This window comes from Oncorhynchus mykiss, chromosome 4, assembly GCF_013265735.2.
Source record: "Oncorhynchus mykiss isolate Arlee chromosome 4, USDA_OmykA_1.1, whole genome shotgun sequence".
Taxonomy (NCBI): domain Eukaryota; kingdom Metazoa; phylum Chordata; class Actinopteri; order Salmoniformes; family Salmonidae; genus Oncorhynchus; species Oncorhynchus mykiss.
The window spans coordinates 27,098,959-27,123,027 of NC_048568.1; the positions used below are offsets into that span (position 1 = coordinate 27,098,959).

Consider the following 24,069-nt stretch of genomic DNA (forward strand, 5'->3'; position numbering starts at 1 on the left):
GCGTGTGTGTGTGTGTGTGAGGGAGCGCGTGTGTGTGTGTGAGGGAGCGCGTGTGTGTGTGAGGGAGCGCGTGTGTGTGTGAGGGAGCGCGTGTGTGTGTGAGGGAGCGCGTGTGTGTGTGTGTGTGTGAGGGAGCGCGTGTGTGTGTGTGTGGGAGCGCGTGTGTGTGTGTGAGGGAGCGCGTGTGTGTGTGTGAGGGAGCACGTGCGTGCGTGCGTGTGTGTGTGAGGGAGCGCGTGTGTGTGTGTGTGTGTGTGAGGGATCGCGTGTGTGTGTGTGTGTGTGAGGGATCGCGTGTGTGAGGGAGCGTGTGTGTGTGTGAGGGAGCGTGTGTGTGTGTGAGGGAGCGTGTGTGTGTGTGAGGGAGCGTGTGTGAGGGTGCGCGTGTGTGAGTGAGCACGTGCGCGTGTGTGTGAGGGAGCGCGTGTGTGTGTGTGGGAGCGCGTGTGTGTGTGTGGGAGCGCGTGTGTGTGTGAGGGAGCGCGTGTGTGTGTGTGAGGGAGCGCGTGTGTGGGAGCGTGTGTGTGTGTGTGAGGGAGCGCGTGTGTGTGTGTGAGGGAGCACGTGCGTGCGTGCGTGTGTGTGTGAGGGAGCGCGTGTGTGTGTGTGTGTGTGAGGGATCGCGTGTGTGAGGGAGCGTGTGTGTGTGTGAGGGAGCGTGTGTGTGTGTGAGGGAGCGTGTGTGTGTGTGAGGGAGCGTGTGTGAGTGAGCGCGTGCACGTGTGTGTGAGGGAGCGTGCGCGCGTGTGTGTGAGGGAGCGCGTGTGTGTGAGGGAGCGCGCGCGTGCGCGTGTGAGGGAGGGAGCGTGCGCGCGTGCGTGTGTGAGGGTGGGAGCGCGCGTGTGTGTGTGTGTGTGTGTGAGGGAGGGACCGTGAGCGTGTGTGTGTGAGAGCGCGCTCTGTCTGTGTGTGTGTGTGAGAGAGGGAGAGTGATGGAGAGAGCGAGATAGTGAAAAAGAGGTTTCTCTTGCAGCAGTAATTGGTCAGGATGTGGGCTGGCTGGACGAGCGCTCCCTTCTCTCTCCCCTCCCAGTCGGCTCTGCTCCTTTCTGTTCCGCTCCCATCTGTTCACCTCGCTTCTCTCCCCTCTCTCTTTGAGCTGACTGACCTCATAGAGGTGGGGACCTGTCTTTCCACTGACCACTCCATATACAGAATAGCTCTCTGCTTTAGAGCATGTACCAGTTTTAGTGTGTGTGTGTGAGGCAAAACTTCCCGATGCGTGGAGATGGACCTAAACAGTTAAAGGATACTGGGATATCATCAGCGACTGGCTGCCCAAAGGAAAGACTAGCTGTTGGAACAGTCTCAAAGGTGAGGAGGGACTTCCTAACGCTGTTGTTCTGTAATATTGTTATATACTGTACACTTGTACTGTTTGACTATGAATCAGACTTTGTCAGGGAGATTCACAGCAGAGGTCTTTTTGAAAGAGTGTATCAGTTTTAAAGTAGTGCATTTGTAAGGCTGAATCCCCTGCCAGAGTCTCCTTTACGTTAACTCTAGACATGGTTTTCCCCTGCCAGAGTCTCCTTTACATTAACTCTAGACATGGTTTTCCCCTGCCAGAGTCTAATTTACGTTAACTCTAGACATGGTTTTCCCCTGCCAGAGTCTAATTTACGTTAACTCTAGACATGGTTTTCCCCTGCCAGAGTCTCCTTTACATTAACTCTAGACATGGTTTTCCCCTGCCAGAGTCTCCTTTACATTAACTCTAGACATGGTTTTCCCCTGCCAGAGTCTAATTTACGTTAACTCTAGACATGGTTTTCCCCTGCCAGAGTCTCCTTTACATTAACTCTAGACATGGTTTTCCCCTGCCAGAGTCTCCTTTACATTAACTCTAGACATGGTTTTCCCCTGCCAGAGTCTCCTTTACGTTAACTCTAGACATGGTTTTCCCCTGCCAGAGTCTCCTTTACATTAACTCTAGACATGGTTTTCCCCTGCCAGAGTCTCCTTTACATTAACTCTAGACATGGTTTTCCCCTGCCAGAGGCTCCTTTACATTAACTCTAGACATGGTTTTCCCCTGCCAGAGTCTCCTTTACATTAACTCTAGACATGGTTTTCCCCTGCCAGAGTCTCCTTTACGTTAACTCTAGACATGGTTTTCCCCTGCCAGAGTCTCCTTTACATTAACTCTAGACATGGTTTTCCCCTGCCAGAGTCTAATTTACGTTAACTCTAGACATGGTTTTCCCCTGCCAGAGTCTCCTTTACGTTAACTCTAGACATGGTTTTCCCCTGCCAGAGTCTCCTTTACGTTAACTCTAGACATGGTTTTCCCCTGCCAGAGTCTCCTTTACATTAACTCTAGACATGGTTTTCCCCTGCCAGAGGCTCCTTTACATTAACTCTAGACATGGTTTTCCCCTGCCAGAGTCTAATTTACGTTAACTCTAGACATGGTTTTCCCCTGCCAGAGTCTCATTTACGTTAACTCTAGACATGGTTTTCCCCTGCCAGAGTTTCCTTTACATTAACTCTAGACATGGTTTTCCCCTGCCAGAGTCTCCTTTACATTAACTCTAGACATGGTTTTCCCCTGCCAGAGTCTCCTTTACGTTAACTCTAGACATGGTTTTCCCCTAACAGAGTCTCCTTTACGTTAACTCTAGACATGGTTTTCCCCTGCCAGAGTCTCCTTTACGTTAACTCTAGACATGGTTTTCCCCTGCCAGAGTCTCCTTTACATTAACTCTAGACATGGTTTTCCCCTGCCAGAGTCTCCTTTACATTAACTCTAGACATGGTTTTCCCCTGCCAGAGTCTCCTTTACGTTAACTCTAGACATGGTTTTCCCCTGCCAGAGTCTCCTTTACGTTAACTCTAGACATGGTTTTCCCCTGCCAGAGTCTAATTTACGTTAACTCTAGACATGGTTTTCCCCTGCCAGAGGCTCCTTTACATTAACTCTAGACATGGTTTTCCCCTGCCAGAGTCTCCTTTACGTTAACTCTAGACATGGTTTTCCCCTGCCAGAGTCTCCTTTACATTAACTCTAGACATGGTTTTCCCCTAACAGTCTCCTTTACGTTAACTCTAGACATGGTTTTCCCCTGCCAGAGTCTCCTTTACATTAACTCTAGACATGGTTTTCCCCTGCCAGAGGCTCCTTTACATTAACTCTAGACATGGTTTTCCCCTGCCAGAGTCTCATTTAATCATCATTGTGGTGGTTGATGCGCCTGGGCTGCTCTGATCTGAAAGGACTCTGTCCAAGGTTTTAATTTAGCCTGGGGCTTATGGATCCCTTGGATCCCCCTTTACTTAGATGTCAGTCTATTGGTATTATAGCATCTATCCTCTCTTCTGCAGTTAAGGTAAAGGTGTGTGTCTTTGTGTGTCACTGTCTAGTGTCTACTAGTGTCCAACAGTGTATACATCCTTCTGGTTCTCTGAAGTTTCATGTTTGTGTATATGATCATGCGGGGCTGCAGGTTGGCAGGAACAGTATCCTATGTTTAAGAGTGCTAGGATGTGTGTGTGATGGAGGGTTGTTGAGATGTTAGTGGGTTTTTTGTCTTGTTTTATTGAAATGGAATGAAGACGTGTGTCTGGATCTTAATGTTCTAAGCCTTCTATGATTGAAATGTGATTTTGTTTGATGTGGAGGATAATGATGGATTGATAGGGTTTTGGCCTGTTGATTTGTCATGTTGAGGTTGTTGTCTGTCAACCTCAGACTCTAGTATCTCACCTTTCGAACACTAGTGTGTGTGCTTGATTGTGGTTGTGTGTGCCCTTATTATGAGGGTTTAACTGGGGCATCCAGCCAAACTGCGTCACACACGGAGGAGGACAGAACAACTTGAAAGTACTTAGTCTTTGGATCATATTTAGCCTTGATTTATTTTAACTTCTTACATAATAGAACAGTACTGTTTATGTTTACATTTTGAGTTTCATAAACTCGAAGTTACCAAGGATATGTGGATGTTCAATTGAGACGTGTCTGTTCTTCCTATGTCCAGGGGGCTGTGTTTAGTTGTGTTGTAATGGTGGGAATAGAGGGTGGAGGAGAGAGGGTGGAGAGGTGGAGGAGAGGTAGGCCCTTTCACAATCTCTTCCTGCTGGACCCTCATCCTGCATTTTTAATCTGAGTCCAAACACAGCTTCCTCAGTATGTCCCCTACACACACACTCACTCTCACACTCACACTCACTCTCACACACACACATACACACATATCTCACACAATCACATCTCACACACTACCATGTCCAAATGTAACTGGCAGCCTCCTCTCTTTCTTGCCCCTTTTTAAGTTCTGTGCCCCAGTTCACTTCTCCCTCCCTCCCTCCCTCCCTCCCTCCCTCCCTCCCTCCCTCCCTCCCTCCCTCCCTCCCTCCCTCCCTCCCTCCCTCCCTCCCTCCCTCCCTCCATCCCTCCCTCCATCCCTCATTTCCACTCCTCTTCCGCCTGTAGTGATTTGTTTACTCATTAAGCCGTTTATGTCAATACTAAACACTATACAAGTTACTACCTTTTATAGTATTGGATGTTGTAGTTTCTATTGTGGTCAAAGTGCTGCTGCTGCTGTTGTTTCAGTGGCAATGCTGTTCATTGTTGTTGTTGTTTAGTCTCCTATAAGGCAGAAGCTGCTCCTTGTTTTCCTGGTCATCCCGAGGGATCCCTGCTCTTATAGGAGTTTTATTCACAGTCTGAATTCTCTCCCCCGGACTCAGACATTCCTGGACTTGTCCCGGCACCGTGGCCAGACTGCAGCACGCTGCTCAGGAAATATGGGAAGCTCATAAGGCAGGAATCTTAGGAAAATAAATTAGACACATTATGGAGGCCACCAGGTGGAGGATAGTGCTTTTTAATTGGTCTGTTGTCAGTGATGTAATTTTTTTATTCACTGCTATTTATATGGACATTAATCGTTCTGAAAACCCATATGAAACTCTTGTTGCACTGTTAGGCTTTAGTTGAAGTAGTTGAAATGAACTTTGGTATACTGTATCAGTCAAATATCAAAAGAGAATGTAAGAGGTGAGGTATGCAGAATGAATGATTATGTTGACTTTCCTACAGTGACATTAAGTGAATGTGGACGAGAAGAACGGAGCTTCCCTCAGATCTATAAGTGATCCATCTCTGGGCTGACAGTGTAACAGGGTCACTCCCACTCTATCTAGCCCTCAGTATTGAACCCCTCCTCCTCTGCTCCCCAAACTGGTTTACTGTAGAAACACACTGGCCTCATTGTGACTGGCACAGCTGGGAAAACGAAGGAGCTGTCAGGTCGTCTGAGGAAGCGCACACACGCTCACTCTGTGCCGACTGCAATAACAACCGCCCCCCTTCCCGTCTATATCCCCCCTCCTCTTGGGACAGATGCTAAAGCGCCGAGGGGGTTGGAACGAGCCAATTTTTCCTTTCGTGCAGAACTTTTTCACAAAGTTTTTTGTTTCTCTTGTTTTCAAGCTCTCTGGTCGTGTGAGTGTGTGTGTGTGTGTGACTGAACCCTTACACCACTCCAAGTGTCTCTGTCTGTCTGTCTGTCTGAGTGCTATGAGAAATAGAGGGCTTTATTGACGCTCTGCTCTCGGTGCCTCTCTTCACTCCCTTCCTCAGGCTCGGGGGTGAGCTGAGCTCCGGACTGTTGCCATGGTGACCACAGCGCTATAGCCTCGATCATCCTGGCAACCACACAAACCCTCAAACCCTAAGTGTGTGTGTGCATGTGTTTGTGGGTGCTCTGTGTTAGCCATGGAGAGTGGTGGAGAGAGGCCTTGTGATGGGCTGTTTTCAGAAGAATTGTTTTGCTTCTGAAGAGCCAGAGGGAAAGTTTAGGAGTTGTAAAACGTTATATTAGTGAGGAGGAAACGAGGGTAAGAGAGGCAAGAGCAGCTGGGTTGTAAGGGTGTCAGATAGGATAGGCTGTGACTGACTGTAGGGATTGGTCCTTAATGAACTGTCCAGACTTCGGAGCAGGAGCGCTGGTCAATGGTGTTGTGTATTTGCTTAGCCAGGGGGTGCTCGTTATGTGGCAAGGGGAGAAGGCGGTCGGTGTTAGGGGGAGAGGGTGGAGAAAGAGGCCTTCAAGGGTCAGTGGGTCCCCTTAGTACTAGAGGGGTTGTGCTGCTGGAGATGGACTACTTACTGGAGGTTTCCTGAGATGTATTGGGGTGGGGGCTCTAGTTAGTTCCCACTGAGAGGGTTCACTAGCGTTGTATGGTAACCTACTGACCAGTGACCAGTAAGCTGCACTGACCAGTAGGGGGTAGGGGGGCAGTATTATTGTATGGTCAGTAAAAGGGGGAGGGTTTAGGGGACGCCCTGCTGCTGGGACCAGTACCTCTCCTCTGAAGAAGGGGGACAAATAGCCGACCTACTCGTGTGTGGGTGTGTGTGTGTGTGTGTGTGTGTGTGCGTGCGCGCGCAGCAGCTATTGTCTAAAACGTGTGGTCATTAGCTGGTGTCTGTTCTGACGTGAGCTGAACTGTCCGCAGACTAGGTGATCACTCATAAAAATTGAAATTAAATATTTCTAACCGTTTGTAATAAACAAATGGTGTTCATTTGGAACATGTGGCAATTACCTTGGCTTATTGAAGAAATATACTTGTTGTTGCATTCCATTGTTGTTTGATGCACAGTGTACCTGTATGTATTCAAACTTACACTCTCACACTTGTCCCATTACAAACCCATTCTGTGTATATAGGGTGAAAAACTGAACACTAAACACAAGTAGTGGGCTGGGGGGGTCTTTTGTTTGGGACTGCTACCAGCTATTGATTAGGGCTAACCCTCCTTGTAAAGAGTGTGAGTTAAATCTGTGAAATTTGAGAGAGAATTCAATCTGAGTAAATTTCCTGCAATTCTATACATTTTGCCATGGGGTGCAGAGAATTTTGCAGTTTTGAAGCAAGTTTGCTGGAATTCTACACATTTTGCCATGGAGTGGAGATGGAAAATATTTGGCAATTTAACTGATTTCATGCAATTCTATACATTTTGCCAACGGGAGGAGTTCGGGCTGGGCGATATGACCAAAATCTCATATCCCCGATTATAGGTAATTTCATATTCCGATTACGATACATATCGCGATATAGCACATTTTCTGTAAATTCAGTTAATAAATAGTTTATATAAAATGAACATATGTAAAGGTCTATTTCTTATTACATTTTGAATTATACTCAACAAATAAAAAGTACTTACTCATATTTGATTATTTCTCCTTTTATTTAGAACCTTTGTACAAATGTTCAATTAAGCATGTAACAAAATATAAAATATTAATGTATAAAATCTAAAAGGGTAAGTAGAAAACATAAAATAAATAGGCCTAAAATGTGAATATGGTCTAAAATATCCAAACCAAACAATGTCTGAGTCAGGGGTTTGTTTTGAGCACCCGACTGTACTTTTTTGGTTCTCATCCGTAGACTCTCTCCGTACTGTTTCACATGATTCAAGCGTAGGTGGTAAAAGAGGTTAGTGGTGTTTGTTATTGGGACCGGCCTGTGGTATATTTTGCAGAGGACGGTTTTCTGGTCCGTGTCCAGACATTTTAAACCTAAACCACGTCCATACGACTGAAGTAGCCCCTCTTTTAGGTACGAGTTCTGTGTCTCCGTGCTCTGTGTCACGTTCTCTCCTCCATGTTTGTTTGTGTTGTAAATATCCTTCCGCACGGCATGTGTGGATGAACGCAAAGCGTCTGCCAATTGACAAAAAATATTGCCGTAAAGAGTGTGATTTGCGACACAACGAAATAAACGATAGAAAAACGTCTATCGTTTCATATTATGCTCTATCATCACACGGTACATATCACCATATCGCCCAGCCCTAGGCAGAGGAAACAACTGGAAGCTGTACAGATAATTTCCTGCAATTCTACACTTTTTCATAGGGTGGAGAGACATTTTCAGAAAATGTCCTGCAATTCTATACATTTTTCCACGACTTATGCCACGTTAACCCTTTGACGCTTACGAACACATGGGTGTGATCATTTTACAGTTCTCCCTGCAGCATACTCTCAAACCGGTGTGATTAGAACACTTATTTAGAACGTCCAGTTACGTTTGAGGCAACAGTCAGCATTTGAGGTGGCCACCTGTTTTTTCACAGAAACGTTTTGCACAATGTTGGATACAATGAATTTGTATTAGGATATTAAATTTGTTTTAAATATTTTTTAATGTTTACAGCACAAATTTAATCATTGAATTCATAAATTGAACCTGTTTTTCTTGATTTGAAATGGAATTGAATGAATATTGCATTCACTTTAAAAAATCAAATGTAAATATAATTGAATATTCAAATTCAATATCTATATATTCACTTTCAATATGATATTGTGTTCGTTGTGTGTATCAAGTTTACAAACCATAATTTCAATTTAATCAAAGTTTCATACAGTTGAAGTCAGAAGTTTACATACACCTAAGCCAAATACATTTAAACACAATTTTTCACAATTCCTGACATTTAATCCTAGTAACAATTCCCTGTTTTAGGTCAGTTAGGATCACCACTTTATTTTAAGAATGTGAAGTGTCAGAATAATAATAGAGAGAATGCTTTATTTCCGCTTTTATTTATTTCATCACATGTAAACCGAAGTTTACATGCAGTCAATTAGTATTTGGTATCTTTGTTTTTATGGCGGTTTTGGAGCAGTTTTTGGTGGCTTCTTCCTTGCTGAACGGCCATTCAGGTTATGTCGATATAGGACTCGTTTTAATGTGGATATAGATACTTTTGTACCTGTTTCCTCCAGCATCTTCACAAGGTCCTTTGCTGTTGTTCTGGGATTGATTTGCACTTTTCGCACCAAGTAAGTTCCTCTCTAGGAGACAGAACGCGTCTCCTTCCTCAGTGGTATGACTGCTGCATGGTCCGATGGTGTTTATACTTGGGTACTATTGTTTGTACAGATGAACGTGGTACCTTCAGGCGTTTGGAAATTGCTCCCAAGGATGAACCAGACTTGTGGAGGTCTACAATTTTTTTTTCTGAGGTCTTGGCTTCTTTTGATTTTCCCATGATGTCAAGCAAAGAGGCACTGAGTTTGAAGGTAGGCCTTGAAATACATCCACAGGTACACCCCCAATTGACTCGGATGATGTCAGAATCTTCTAAAGCCATGACATTTTCTGGATTTTTCCCAAGATGTTTAAAGGCACAGTCAACTTAGTGTATGTAAACTTCTGACCCACTGGTAATGTGATACAGTGAATTATAAGTTAAATAATCTTTCTGCAAACAATTGTTGGAAAAATGACTTGTCATGCACAAAGTAGATGTCCTAACCAACTTGCCAAATCTATAGTTTAACAAGAAATTTGTGGAGTGGTTGAAAAACGAGTTTTACTGACTCCAAGCTAAGAGTATGCAAACTTCCGACTTCAACTGTGTAACTTCTCATACTGGTACTTTGCCAGTCAGGAAAGGTAGAGCTGAACAGATAGAATCAAACGCTTACTATGGTAAACAGAAACTTCTGTCAGTTTCTGAAGCCAATGTGGCATGTTGAATTCATTTTCTTAAGCTGAATATGACTAGCATTTGAACCATTTTGGCTATGAGTTATTATGACCCAATTCCTGAACGCTAAGACTCTCTGGCGCTTGGATGTGCGTTCTGTTTCCCTCTATGATGATCACAGGCCAAGTTAGAAGGGAGTGTCACAGAAAAACGCAATTTGTCCCCAATGTGAATGGGTCTGACCCCATTTAGTCGTCTGGTCGATTGTTTGGTCAATAGGCTGTTGGTTGACCAAGATCTGATCGTATTTTCTTAACTTACCACCACTGTGGAGCTTCTCAAAGTAATTTTTTCTTCACCTCAAACAGCAAGTAAACAAAGTCTGTTTTTACACCCAATTGAGAATGACAGTAGTTCCTCAACGTAGCCTATTTGAAATATCTTTCTAGCTCTCTTTTGATAACCGCTTGGTGTGAAAGGGGGAAAAAATGTAATGCTCTGATCCAGGGGAAACGTCATAAAATAGGCCTACCCGATTACTTATTATTTGCGTAAATTGCCTACAGCTATGTCTATCCTGTCTGGAGCTCTGGTGCAGGAAACTCTGGGGAGGCCCAGAATATTTATACAATGTTGCAAGTTTTCTACTGCCAACATCAGGCCAGATCAAAGTTAAAAGTTGATACAGTACAATGTTTCAAGTTCCTTGCAGACATGCCATGCGTATCCAATGTGATTTCTAGGATATTTATTTTTACAGGATATTGTCTACCTGCAGGCTGCAATGTTTTTATTTGTTGGCTTTATGTAGACTATTTTTACCTAGTTGGCAATAGAAGTTCATTTTAGAATTTGGATTAACCGCATGATAATGATTTTGAGAGAGCTGGTGTAGCCTATTATCGAACTGCAACTTCAGGAGCGTAACAGCAGAATCTGCTAAGGCCAGAAGGAGAAGGAGGGTCGGAAACGGCCTAACCAGAAGAGAAAAAAAACTATCTTGATCTCTGGCTCCCTCTTGAGTAATTTGTGTCTTAATTATTTAATCACAATGTGCTTAAAGCATCAGACAAGCTCAGTAGCCTATATATTGTTGATTTGACTAAAACACACGTGTGTGTGTGTGTGTGTGTGTGTAGGGAAAATGCATGTTTAAATTCTACCTATCAATTGGTCGAAAGGACATACAACTCTAGGTCGATCAAGATTTAGTCGGGGACAGCTCTAATAACATATAGTTGTCTAGCACCAATGTAACTGACTGGGTTCAAAGTCAGGCCTACTGCACAACAACACTTTCTGTGGCAGAAGGATCTGTGTACCCCAGTGCAACAGAGGTGGTGAAGAGTAGCCTCGTAATTACCAGGCTGATTACCGTGTGTAGCGAACCATTCATGTAAGCTCGCGGGGTCAGGCCGTCTCACAAGGCTGTTTTAAAAAAAAATATATATATATATTTCACTTTTATTTAAGAACATAGGCCAGTTGAGAACAAGTTCTCATTTACAACTGCTACCTGGCCAAGATAAAACAAAGCAGTGTGACAAAAACAACACAGTTACACATGGGATAAACAAACGTACAGTCAATAACACAATAGAAAAAGAAAATATAAAGTGTGCGCAAATGTAGTAAGATTAGGGAGGTAGGGCAATAAATAGGCCATAGTAATTAATTACAATTTAGCATTAACACTGGAGTGATAAATGTGTAGATGATGATGTGCAAGTAGAGATTAGAGGTCGACCGACTAATCGGAATGGCCGATTTAATTAGGGACGATTTTCAAGTTTTCATAACAATCAGTAATCAGCATTTTTTTTAAACCGATCATGGCCGATTACATTGTACTCCACGAGGAGACTGCGTGGCAGGCTGGCTACCTGTTATGCGAGTGCAGCAAGGAGCCAAGGTAAGGTGCTAGCTAGCATTAAACTTATCTCATAAAAAAACGATCAATCTTAACATAATCACTAGTTAACTACACATGGTTGATATTACTAGTATATCTAGCTTGTCCTGCGTTGCATATAATTGATGCGGTGCATGTTAATTTATCATTGAATCACAGCCTACTTCGCCAAACGGGTGATTTAACAAGCGCATTTGCGAAAAAAGCACTGTCATTGCACCAATGTGTACCTAACCATAAACATCAACACATTTCTTAAAATCAATACACAAGTATATATTTTTAAACCTGCATATTTAGTTAATATTGCCTGCTAACATGAATTTCTTTTAACTAGGGAAATTGTGTCACTTCTCTTGCGTTCTGTGCAACAGAGTCAGTTTATATGCAGCAGTTTGGGCCGCCTGGCTCATTGCGAACTGTGTGAAGACCATTTTATTCCTAACAAAGACTGCCAACTTCGCCAAACGGGGGATGATTAAACAAAAGGTCATTTGCGAAAAAAAACGTAAACATCAATGCCTTTCTTAATATCAATACACAGTAGTATTTAAAAAAAAATCATGTATATTTTTTGTTAAAATAAATTAATGTTAGCAGACAATATTAAACTAGGGAAATTGTGTCACTTCTCTTGCGTTCATTGCACGCAGAGTCAGGTTATATGTAACAGTTTGTGCCGCCTGGCTCTTTGCGAACTAATTTGCCAGAAATGTACGTAATTATGACATAACATTGAAGGTTGTGCAATGTAACAGCAATATTTAGACTTATGGATGCCACCCTTTAGATAAGATACGGAACGATTGTGATAGTTTCCGGATTTGACCATATTAATGGGTGCGTATTTCTTTGTTATTGTGTTATAATTATGTCTATGATTTGATAGAGCAGTCTGACTGAGCGGTGGTAGGCAGCAGCAGGCTCGTAAGCATTCATTCAAACAGCACTGTCTTGCATTTGCCAGCAGCTCTTCGCTGTGCTTCAAGTATTGCGCTGTTTATGCCCATCTTCAAGCCTATCAACTCCCGAGATTAGGCTGGCAATACTAAAGTACCTATAAGAACATCCAATAGTCGAAGGTATATGAAATACAAATGGTATAGAGAGAAATAGTCCTATAACTACAACCTAAAACTTCATACCTGGGAATATTGAAGACTCATGTTAAAAGGAACTACCAGCTTTCATATGTTTTCATGTTCGCTGCAAAGGAACTTAAACGTTAGCTTTTTTACATGGCACATATTTCACTTTTACATTCTTCTCCAACACTTTGTATTTGCATTATTTAAGCCAAATTGAACGTGTTTCATTTATTTGAGACTATATAGATTTTATTGATGTATTATATTAAGTTTAAGTGTTCATTCAGTATGGTTGTAATTGTCATTATTACAAATATATATATAAACATCGGACGATTTAATCGGTATCGGCCTTTTTTGGTCCTCCAATAATCGGTATCGGCCTTTTTTGGTCCTCCAATAATCGGTAACGTTTTTTTTTTGGTCCTCCAATAATCGGTATCGGCTTTCTTTTGTCCTCCAATAATCGGTATCGGCCTTTTTTTGGTCCTCCAATAATCGGTATCGGCTTTTTTTTTGGTCCTCCAATAATCAGTATCGGGGTTTTTTTTTTTTTGTTGGTCCTCCAATAATCGGTATCGGCCTTTTTTGGTCCTCCAATAATCGGTATCGGCTTTTTTTTGGTCCTCCAATAATCGGTATCGGCTTTTTTTGGGGTCCTCCAATAATCTGTATCGGCGTTGAAAAATCATAATCGGTCGACCTCTAGTAGAGATACTGGGGTGCAAAAGAGCAAAGAAAATAACAATATGGGGATGAGGTAGTTGGGTGGGCTATTCACAGATGGGCTGTGTACAGGTGCAGTGATCGGTAAGCTGCTCTAACAGCTGATGCTTAAAGTTAGTGAGGGAGATATAAGTCTCCAGTTTCAGTGACTTTTGCAATTCGTTAGTCACTGGCAGCAGAGAACTGGAAGGAAAGACAGCCAAAGGAGGTGTTGGCTTTGGGGATGATCAGTGAAATATACCTGCTGGAGCACGTGCTACGGGTGGGTGTTGCTATGGTGACCAGTGAGCTGAGATAAAGCGGGGCTTTACCTAGCAAAGACTTTTATATGTCCTGGAGCTAGTGGGTTTGGCGACGAATATGTAGCAAGGGCCAGCCAACGAGAGCATACAGGTCGCAGTGGTGGGTAGCATATGGGGCTTTAGTGACAAAATGGATGGCACTGTGATTGATAGACTACATCCAATTTGCTGAGTAGTGTCAGAGGCTATTTTGTTAATGACATTGCCAAAGTCAAGGATCGGTAGGATAGTCCGTTTTACGAGGGTATGTTTGGCAGTATGAGTGAAGGAGGCTTTGTTGTGAAATAGGAAGCCGATTCTATATTTAATTTTGGATTGGCGATGCTTAATGTGAGTCTGGAAGGAGAATTTACAGTCTAACCAGACACCTAGGTATTTGTCCACATATTCTAAGTCAGAACTGTCCAGAGTAGTGATGCAAGAAGGGCGGGCGGGTGCGTGCAGCAATCGGTTGAAGAGCGTGCATTTATTTTTAATAGTATTAAAGAGCAGTTGGAGGCCACAGAATGAGTGTTGTATGGCTTTGAAAGTCTTCAAAAGGTTTTCACAGATTTTCTATGGGGTTGAAATCTGGAGACTGGCTAGGCCACTCCAGGACCTTGAAATGCTTCTTACGAAGCCACTCCTTCTTTGCCCGGGCGGTGTGTTTGGGATCATTGTCATGCTGAAAGACCCAGCCACGTTTCATCTTCAATGCCCTTGCTGATGGAAGGAGGTTTTCAATCTCACGATACATGGCCCCATTCATTCTTTCCTTTACACGGATCAGTCGTCCTGGTCCCTTTGCAGAAAAACAGCCCCAAAGCATGATGTTTCCACCCCCATGCTTCATGTGTTCTTTGGATGCAACTCAGCATTCTTTGTCCTCCAAACACGACGAGTTGAGTTTTTACCAAAAAGTTATATTTTGGTTTCATCTGACCATATGACATTCTGCCAATCTTCTTCTGGATCATCCAAATGCTCTCTAGCAAACTTCAGACGGGCCTGGACATGTACTGGCTTAAGCAGGGGGACACATCTGGCACTGCAGCATTTGAGTCCCTAGCGGCGTAGTGTGTTACTGATGGTAGGCTTTGTTACTTTGGTCCCAGCTCTCTGCAGGTCATTCACTAGGTCCCCCCGTGTGGTTCTGGGATTTTTGCTTGTGATCATTTTGACCCCACGGGGTGAGATCTTGCGTGGAGCCCCAGATCGAGGGAGATTATCAGTGGTCTTGTATGTCTTCCATTTCCTAATAATTGCTCCCACAGTTGATTTCTTCAAACCAAGCTGCTTACCTATTGCAGATTCAGTCTTCCCAGCCTGGTGCAGGTCTACAATTTTGTTTCTGGTGTCCTTTGACAGCTCTTTGGTCTTGGCCATAGTGGAGTTTGGAGTGTGACTGTTTGAGGTTGTGGACAGGTGTCTTTTATACTGATAACAAGTTCAAACAGGTGCCATTAATACAGGTAATGAGTGGAGGACAGAGGAGCCTCTTAAAGAGGCCTGGTTTGAACCCAGTCAGTCACAAGTGCAATATTAAACAGGGAGTGGAAAGACTATCCTTAGAAGGGCTATGAAGGGGCATTTCAACCTATATTCTTATTGGTCCAAATACATATAGTTTTTTGTGACACTCCTTTCTAACGCAGCCTGTGATCATCATAGCGGGGAACGTCCATGCTCCAGAGAGATTTAGCTTTCAGGAAAGGGGGTCATAATTAAAGGTCGACCGATTATGATTTTTTAACACCGATACCGATTATTGTGGGACCAAAAAAAGCCGATACCATCACTCAGTCAGACTGCTCTATCAAATCATAGACTGAATTATAACATAATAACACACAGAAATACGAGCCTTAGGTCATTAATATGGTCAAAACTATCATCTCGAAAATAAGACGTTTATTCTTTCAGTGAAATACGGAACCGTTCCGTATTTTATCTATCGGGTGGCATCCATTAGTCTAAATATTCCTGTTACATTACACAACCTTCAATGTTATGTCATAATTACGTAAAATTCTGGAAAATTAGGCGGCCCAAACTGTTGCGTATACACTGACTCTGCGTGCAATGAACGCAAGAGAAGTGACACAATTTCACCTGGTTAATATTGCCTGCTAACCTGGATTTCTTTTAGCTAAATATGCAGGTTTAAAAATATATACTTCTGTGTATTGATTTTAAGAAAGGCATTGATGTTTATGGTTAGGTAAACATTGGAGCAACGATTCACACCGCATCGATTATATGCAACGCAGGACACGCTAGATAAACTAGTAATATCATCAACCATGTGTAGTTAACTAGTGATTATGATTGATTGATTGATAGTTTTTTATAAGATAAGTTTAATGCTAGCTAGCAACTTACGCGAATGCAGTAAGCCAAGGTAACAGGCAGTCTCCTCATGGAGTGCAATGAGAGGCAGGTGGTTAGAGCGTTGGACTATGTAACTGTAAGGTTGCGAGATTGAATCCCCCGAGGTACAAGGTAAAAATCTGTTGTTCTGATTACCGATTATGAAAACTTGAAATCGGCCCTAATTAATCGGCCATTCCGATTAATCGGTCGACCTCTAGTCATAATAACTCATAGCCAAAATGATTCAAATGCTAGTCATATTCAGCTTAAGAAAATGAATTCAACATGCCACATTGGCTTAAGAAACTGACAGAAGTTTCTGTTACCACAGTAAGCGTTTTGATTTTCTGTTTTTCTCTACCTTTCCTGACTGTCAAAGTACCAGGATGTTGACTCTGGTTTTGAATCTGAATTTAGAGAACTGAATTAAAAAACTGAATCTGAATGCATCTGAGAAGTTGAATATACATGTCTGAAACTTGGATAAACTTGAAATTATAATATGTAAACTTGATACACAGAAAATGTATGCAATACCTACCATATTGAAAACGTATTTATAAATATTGAACTTGAATATTCAATTAAATAGAATTTTAGAACTGAATGCAATATTCAGTTTCAGATCATGAAGTACAAGTTACATTTCTGGATTCAACTTTTGCATTACTAATAAGAAAAATATTACATTCAAATTCAATATCCTAATATACAAATTATAAATTATGAAATTCAAATACAGTTTCTGTTATCACTGAAATCGCACCATAGGGGTAGCGGTGTTTCTGTGCTGTAGGCCTACATTGTATGCCCTCCCGATTTTTATACAAATCATCATGATATCATTCTGCCAGGTATGTCTACTTTGCAGTCAACATTTACTGGGAAGGTTTGTTGGGAAAGAAATATTCATTCTAACATCGCATGATGATTGCATTGCGCATCGCAAAGTTTCAACCAAGGCTTTGGACCAAACTTTTTCAATGCCTGGCCATCATACCCATTGTTGCCTTAGTTGGCATTTACTGGTAAGTTGAAACGTCTTTCCAATCCTACCGATGTTGTTCACTATTCTACTTTGACACACATCAGTCGGGATTAAGAAGTGAGTATACGCAAAGCCCACTTAAATAAAATATAGCCCCCCCCATTGGTACGTGCCCGATTTGATGATTCTACCATGATTACTACAAGTTTATATAGCTGGCTAGACTAATTTAACCAATCTCAAATCATTTTTCCTGACATGGACTAATTGAGTCACTGTCAGTTACTGACATATCAAGAGAGAAACTGCTGATACACAACCCCATTTCGAAATTGCACCTTGTATATTCTACTATTCTAACTCTCAACAGAGACAGTTGAGACCCCGACTGAGTTCCCCAAAACATTTTGGTGGTCACGGGCCCCCTAGCGGCGAGGGCCCTAAGCGACCGCTAATGTCACTTATACCTGTTGCCGGCCCTGAAGAGGGCACTTACTGTGGAACTCCGGTCCTTGTACTTTGCTGTGGGAGAGAGGGGAGGAGTCAGGGGAGGGGAAAGCCCAGTGGGGAGGAGTCAGGGGAGAGCAAAGGCCATTCACTCTGATGCACACACAGAGATATACAGACACATATGTGCTACCACTAGAGAGAGAGAAAGAGAAATGTAGGCTGTCTGAAAGAGCAACCGAGAGCCCAATGAGAGACCGTTTTAGCAAGCCAGCAAAGGAGAAAGAGAGAGAAAGCTATACAGAGCCTCAGACAGAAAGAATAGGATAGCAAAAGTGGTCAGCTGCTACACCAGTAAGAGGTCTGTCTGTGATAGGTGGCAGAGTGAGTGTGTTGGGAGCAGCGGACTGCACGCTTGCTCCCTGAAGAAGGAAATGTATCGGGCTGACTGAGAGAATGTGAGGTGTGCTGTGGGAATTCTGCTGGCTGCGGGAACTGGGAATACTGCGATCAGAATAGTCTACTCGCTGTGCATATGTGAATTTTCCTGGACTGTTGTTTACTTTCAAACCATTCACTCCTGTTATTTTTGCTAAAGGAAAGTCAAATCCATTATGCCAACTGGTAAGCAGAATTTATTTCAGATATTTCTAATGTAGACTGTTTTTTGTCCTAGGCCATTTGAGAGCTCAACATCAGTTGGTTGTGTATGGTAAAAAAATGCCTAGATATATATATTTTTTTCCTCAGGTGTTTGATCTGCAGTCAAAGGGGCAACAGAGTTTAGATTTCCTTATCTTTAATGTAATTACTATTATTTTGTGGTAAACTGGGGTCCTTGTGGTTAATTGAAAGTCTTTGAAGGTGACTGCCTTGATGGTGTGTCTGGTAGGAATGAGTACTACTGTTCATGCTTTTATTCACATGGATGTAAGAGCTGGCTCTGTTTTAGTTCCACATCTAATTCTGGTAAAGGTAATTTGAATGAAACTTGTATTGTGTGCTTTTGTCGTCCTTGTTTGTTTGTTGGTTAGTTGTGTGTTGTATCAAGGACTCTTATTGCTGTCAGTTGTGGTTGTGTGTTGGCTCCTTTTGTGTGTTGGTGTGATATCTTCTCCCTGCTGACACTGTTGTGTGAAGTATGTGTGACCTCTTTGTCGAATGGTTCTCTCCCCTATGCTGTGAACAGTGTTTTCTAGTTTTCCTGCTGAGGCAGGAACATGTTTGCTTTTTCGCAGGGTTGTTGGTTCTTGTTATTGTTGTTATTCCATTGCAGATTACGAGTGATTATTTCAAATTCAGATCATCATTAGTTCCTCTCCTGTAATTTCTCCCCCACAGACGTTGTTTGTAGGTAGAGCCTATTCTCAATGATTTGAGAGGTGGAGATACAGTTGAAGTCGGAGGTTTACATACACCTTAGCCAATTACATTTAAACTCAGTTTTTCTCAATTCCTGACATTTAATCCTAGTAAAAATTCCCTGTCTTAGGTCAGTTAGGATCACCACTTTATTTTAAGAATGTGAAATGTCAGAATAATAGTAGAGAGGATGATTTATTTCATATTTTATTTATTTCATCACATTCCCAGTGGGTCAGAAGTTTACATGCTATCAAATACTAATTGGGTGTATTGCCTTTAAATTCTTTAACTTGGGCCAAACTTTTTGGGTAGCCTTCCACAAGCTTCACACAATAAGTTGGTGGAATTTTGGCCCATTCCTTCTGACAGAGCTGGTGTAACTGAGTCAGGTTTGTAGGCCTCCTTGCTCGCACACGCTTTTTCAGTTCGGCCCACAAACTTTCTATAGGATTGAGGTCAGGGTTTTATGATGGCCACTCCAATACCTTGAGTTTGTTGTCTTTAAGCCATTTTGTCACAACTTTGGAAGTATGCTTGGGGTCATTGTCCATTTGGAAGACCCATTTGCGACCAAGCTTTAACTTCCTGACTGATGTCTTGAGATGTTGCTTCAATATATCCACATACTTTTCCTGCCTCATGAAGCCATCTATTTTGTGAAGTGCACCAGTCCCTCCTGCAGCAAAGCACCCCACAACATGATGCTGTCACCCCCGTGCTTCATGGTTGGGATGGTGTTCTTCGGCTTGCAAGCCTCTGCCTTTTTCCTCCAAATAAAATGATGGTCATTTTGGTTGAACAGTTCTATTTTTGTTTCTTCAGACCAGAGGACATTTCTCCCAAAAGTACAATCTTTGTCCCCATATGCAGTTGCAAACCGTAGTCTAGCTTTTTTATGGCGGTTTTCGAGCAGTGGCTTCTTCCTTGCTGAGCGGACTTTCAGGTTATGTCGATATAGGACTCGTTTTACTGTGGATATAGATACTTTTGTACCTGTTTCCTCCATCTTCACATGGTCTTTTGCTGTTGTTCTGGGATTGATTTGCACTTTTCGCACCAAGTACGTTCCTCTCTAGGAGACAGAACGCGTCTCCTTCCTGAGCGGTATGATGGCTGCATGGTCCCATGGTGTTTATACTTGCGTACTATTGTTTGTACAGATGAACGTGGTACCTTCAGGCATTTGGAAATTGCTCCCAAAGATGAACCGGACTTGTGGAGGTCTACCATTTTTTTTGAGGTCTTGGCTGATTTCTTTTGATTTTCCCATGATGTCAAGCAAAGATGCACTGAGTTTGAAGGTAGGCCTTGAAATACATCCACAGGTACACTTCCAATTGACTCAAATTGTAAATTAGCCTATCAGAAGCTTCTAAAGCCATGACATAATTTTCTGGAATTTTCCAAGCTGTTTATTAAAGGCACAGTCAACTTAGTGTATGTAAACTTCTGACCCACTGGAATTGTGATACAGTGAAATAATCTGTCTAAACAACTGTTGGAAAAATTACTTGTGTCATGCACAAAGTAGATGTCCTAACCGACTTGCCAAAACTATAGTTTGTTAACCAAACATTTGTTGAGTTGTTGAAAAACAAGTTTTACTGACTCCAAGCTAAGTGTATGTAAACGTCCGACTTCAACTGTATATCTGGTATAGATACTTTCCTGTCAGTTAATGGAAGAAGCTTCTCACCGAGGTTGTTGACAGAAGTTTATACTCAAATAATGTTTTCTGTGTAAAAGTGTCTGTTTGCTAAATTGACATGGAGTTATTTACATGCAATGTTTCTATGTAGAGTTTATTTTTCACATGGGCCATGAATGAGCTATGTCAGTGGTGTAGTGCCTGGAGAAGTGTGTACTCTAATTTAGCAAAAAATAAATCCTAACCGGCTCGTCCGGCGAAGGGAAGGCCAACCCAACCTGTACTCTGCAAGTAGGCTAATAGTAGGCCTACAATTGAAACATACATTAGGCTGTCAGTTAAGTCAGAAATTCAGAGGTTTTTAAAAACAACAAAATTGGGTGTTCTAAGTCCACAACAATGCGTGAACCACATCGGGATGACATGAGGTCTGGGGAAAATGTAAGACATTTTTTTTTTCATGTAGTTTCCCTTTAATTAAACTGTGCTGCAGGCACCTAGCAATGTTGTGTGGTTAGCATTGTTTCTGTAGCGCACATGAGATGGAGTTTGCAAAATAAATGGACACTGGATTGATGCAAATAATCATGGTATCATTCTGCCAGGTTAGGCTACTTTGTAGCTTGTGAACATTTTAATAGAGATGGTTTCTGGGAAAGCCTTTCCATCTACCAGAAGATGGTTAGGTCTATTAGTAGCATCACTATATTTTTCCTGTTTCTTCATTGAATGAAACCTGGACATTTTACTTCATATTATGAGGCATGTCTTTGCTTCAAAGTAACCTATAGCCAAAATACCACCATAGAAACATGGCGGCAATTATTTTATAAAGACTTTCTTGTATACGCTGTCCTGTTCTTTCATTGTCTGGCAGCCAAAGACATTATGCTAGTCATATATCAACCCATAATAGTTGATGCATCTTTAGATCTTCCCTCTTTCTAAATTTATAGCAGATATTTCCATCTCTGTCTATGAAACTGCTTGCAACCGTTTGTATGTGCATGGTGTTTTCCCGCAATTGCATTTTGTAACATTTGCGTGAAGGCCCACTGGCCGTGTGCCTATTGCTGCTCTTACAATGTGAAGAAATATTAGTTTATCAACAGTTTAAGCTAAACATTCTGATCTGTTCCATCAACCTTATTAATTGATACGGCCTATTCCACCACCACACTACTTTGATACGCATCGTGGGGATTAAGAAGTGAGTATATGCAATGCCGTATACTTGTGTATACCCATAACTACACCATTGGGCTATGTTGACTCTCTTTTTAAATTGTGTGTTATTTAATTTCTCCGTCTCTGCACTCCTAGTATCTCAGAGGGCTTTTTGTTAGTTGGTGTGTGTTGGTTTCCTCTCCATACCTAACTGTCTGTCTGTTTGACAAAGTAGCTGTTTGGGTAGGGCTGAAATGCCATTCTGCAGCCCATGACCCAAATTAGAGCCCTCAGGGGTGGCAGGAAGGGCGCGAGGGGTTGAGGCAGGGGGGCTAGAGGGGGGCATAATTACTATTGAGAGGCTCAGTGAACAATACACCACCAACCTACTCCAGCTCAGTAGGACATCTGCCCCCATACATAGCTAGCCCTGGTGGGGGAGGGAGAGTGGGAGGTCAATTTGGGTGAAATTGCTCAAACAAAACAAATCAATATCTTCTCCTTTCACCCTCAAAGCTCTCATGTATATTGGTGTGTGTATTGTTAAAAGAGAGGTAGGGAGGCTGTGGATGACAAGTACAGGCTAGTGGGACAATGCAGACATTAATAATGTGGGAAGTTGTAAGGGATACTAGTGAGAGAGAGAAGTGAAAATCTATGTCAGGCTTGATGAGTGGGAGGGATAGGATAGGAACGCAACTATTTCAGTTCCTATGGTGTGGATTTCTGTGGGTTGGTGAGATCCAATCACTTTTGAGAATAAGCCCAGTATGTCACATAGTCATAGGAAGGGCGAGAGAGTGTGCCAGGGGGCTTGTTGGTGTCCTAAAGGTGTTTGTGTGTCTGTTTGAATAAAAGGAGGTGTTAGTGGACTTTTCCCCACAGCAACTCTCTCTCGCCCTCTCCACTTTCAGCTATACCACCCCCCACCCCCCTGAGCCCTCTCCCACTGTTTTAATAACACAGAATTAACACTATACTAATGTGTCCATACTGTTATTTTCATGTTATACACTATTAAGATACGAGGTGTTCATCTGTTGTTATACACACTATATACAGTGCATTCAGAAAGTATTCAGTCCCCTTGACTTTTTACACATTTTGTTACGTTACAACGTTATTCCAAAAATTGATTAAAGGTTTTCCCTCATCAATCTGCACACAATACCCCATAATGACAAAGTGAAAACAGGTTTGTAGAATAAATAAATGTATTAAAAATAAAAACTGAAATTCAGACCCTTTTTTTATGAGGCTCCAAATTGAGCTTGGGTGCATCCTGTTTCCATTGATCATCCTTGAGATGTTTTTACAACTTGATGTGATTGTACAACTTGATGTAATTGCAATCAATGTAATTGATTTGGACATTATTTGGAAAGGCACACACCTGTCTGTATAAGGTCCCACAGTTGACAGTGCATGTCAGAGCAAAAACCAAGCCATGAGCTCAAAGGAATTATCCTTAGAGCTCAGAGACAGGATTGTGTCGGCACAGATCTGGGGAAGCGTACCAAAAATGTCTGCACCATTTGAAGGTCCCCAAGAAGACTCTGCCCTCCATCATTCTTAAATGGAAGCAGTTTGGAACCACCAAGACTCTTCCTAGAACTGGCTGCCTGGCCAAAATGAGCAATCTGGGGTGAAAGAACTTGGTCAAGAACCAATGGTTACTCTGACAGAGCTCCAGAGTTCCTCTGTGGAGATGGCAAAACCTTCCAGAAGGACTACCATCTCTGCAGCACTCCACCAATCAGGCTGATATGGTAGAGGGGCCAGACAGAAGCCACTCCTCAGTAAAAGGCACATGACAGCCCGCTTGGAATTTGCCAAAAGGCACCTAAAGGACTCTGACCTTGAGAAACAAGGTCTGATGAAACCAAGATTAAACTCTTTGGCCTGAATGCCAAGCGTCTTGTCTGGAGGAAACTTGGCACCATTCTTATGGTGAAGCATGGTGGTGGCAGCATCATGCTGCAGGGATGTTTTTCAGCGGCAAGGACTGGGAGACTAGTCAGGATCGAGGAAAAGATGAACTGAGAAAAGTACAGCGAGATCCTTGATCCTCAAACCCAGGCTGTATCACATCCAGCCGTGATTGGGAGTCCTATATGGCGGCGCACATATACACTCGTCCGGGTTTGGCCGGGGTAGGCCGTCATTGTAAATAAGAATTTGTTCTTAATTAACTGATTTGCCTAGTTAAGCAAAGGTTACACACACACACACACACACGACCATAAAGTTATTTTGTTGGCATTTATTTTGTTGGAATTATGTCCCCATTTACCAGTAAAACCATAATCAAAACCTATTTCTTTCACGTACTTGGGATGCCGCTTGGGTCAATTTGATGTGTCAAATAAGCTTGTTGACCAATCAGGACCTGAATATGACTGCACATCACATAATAATATAACACATTCATACATTTTTTTACGTAGTTATTACACATTGATTACACTATCACTCGTATTTCATGTCACAACGATTCATCGATACCTATGCTATGATGCTGGTAAAGTTGTCTCGGGCACCTATAGTGTTGGTCATTAAAAAAAAAGCTAGCTCATGGATGCAAACAATCTTCCCCAAAAACATAGCA

At 42.4% G+C, this 24,069-nt stretch overlaps 1 protein-coding gene across 3 annotated transcripts in view; it reads left to right on the plus strand.

Annotated features, from left to right (window-relative positions):
- Window positions 1-24,069, plus strand: part of LOC110522355 (pleckstrin homology domain-containing family G member 1) — a 130,822-nt gene that overhangs the window by 44,331 nt on the left and 62,422 nt on the right. Inside the window, exon 1 of one of the 3 annotated variants that reach the window (XM_036976027.1) lies at window positions 1,017-1,314. The exons of 1 other annotated variant lie outside the window; for it this stretch is intronic. Coding sequence is in view for 1 of the 2 variants with exons in the window: in XM_036976026.1 (XP_036831921.1) it covers window positions 17,896-17,905 (10 nt within the window). In the remaining variant the exon portion in view is untranslated. Of the gene's footprint in view, window positions 1-1,016; window positions 1,315-17,452; window positions 17,906-24,069 lie in introns of those variants that run through there. One more of the 3 variants, XM_036976026.1, reaches the window with a different exon arrangement.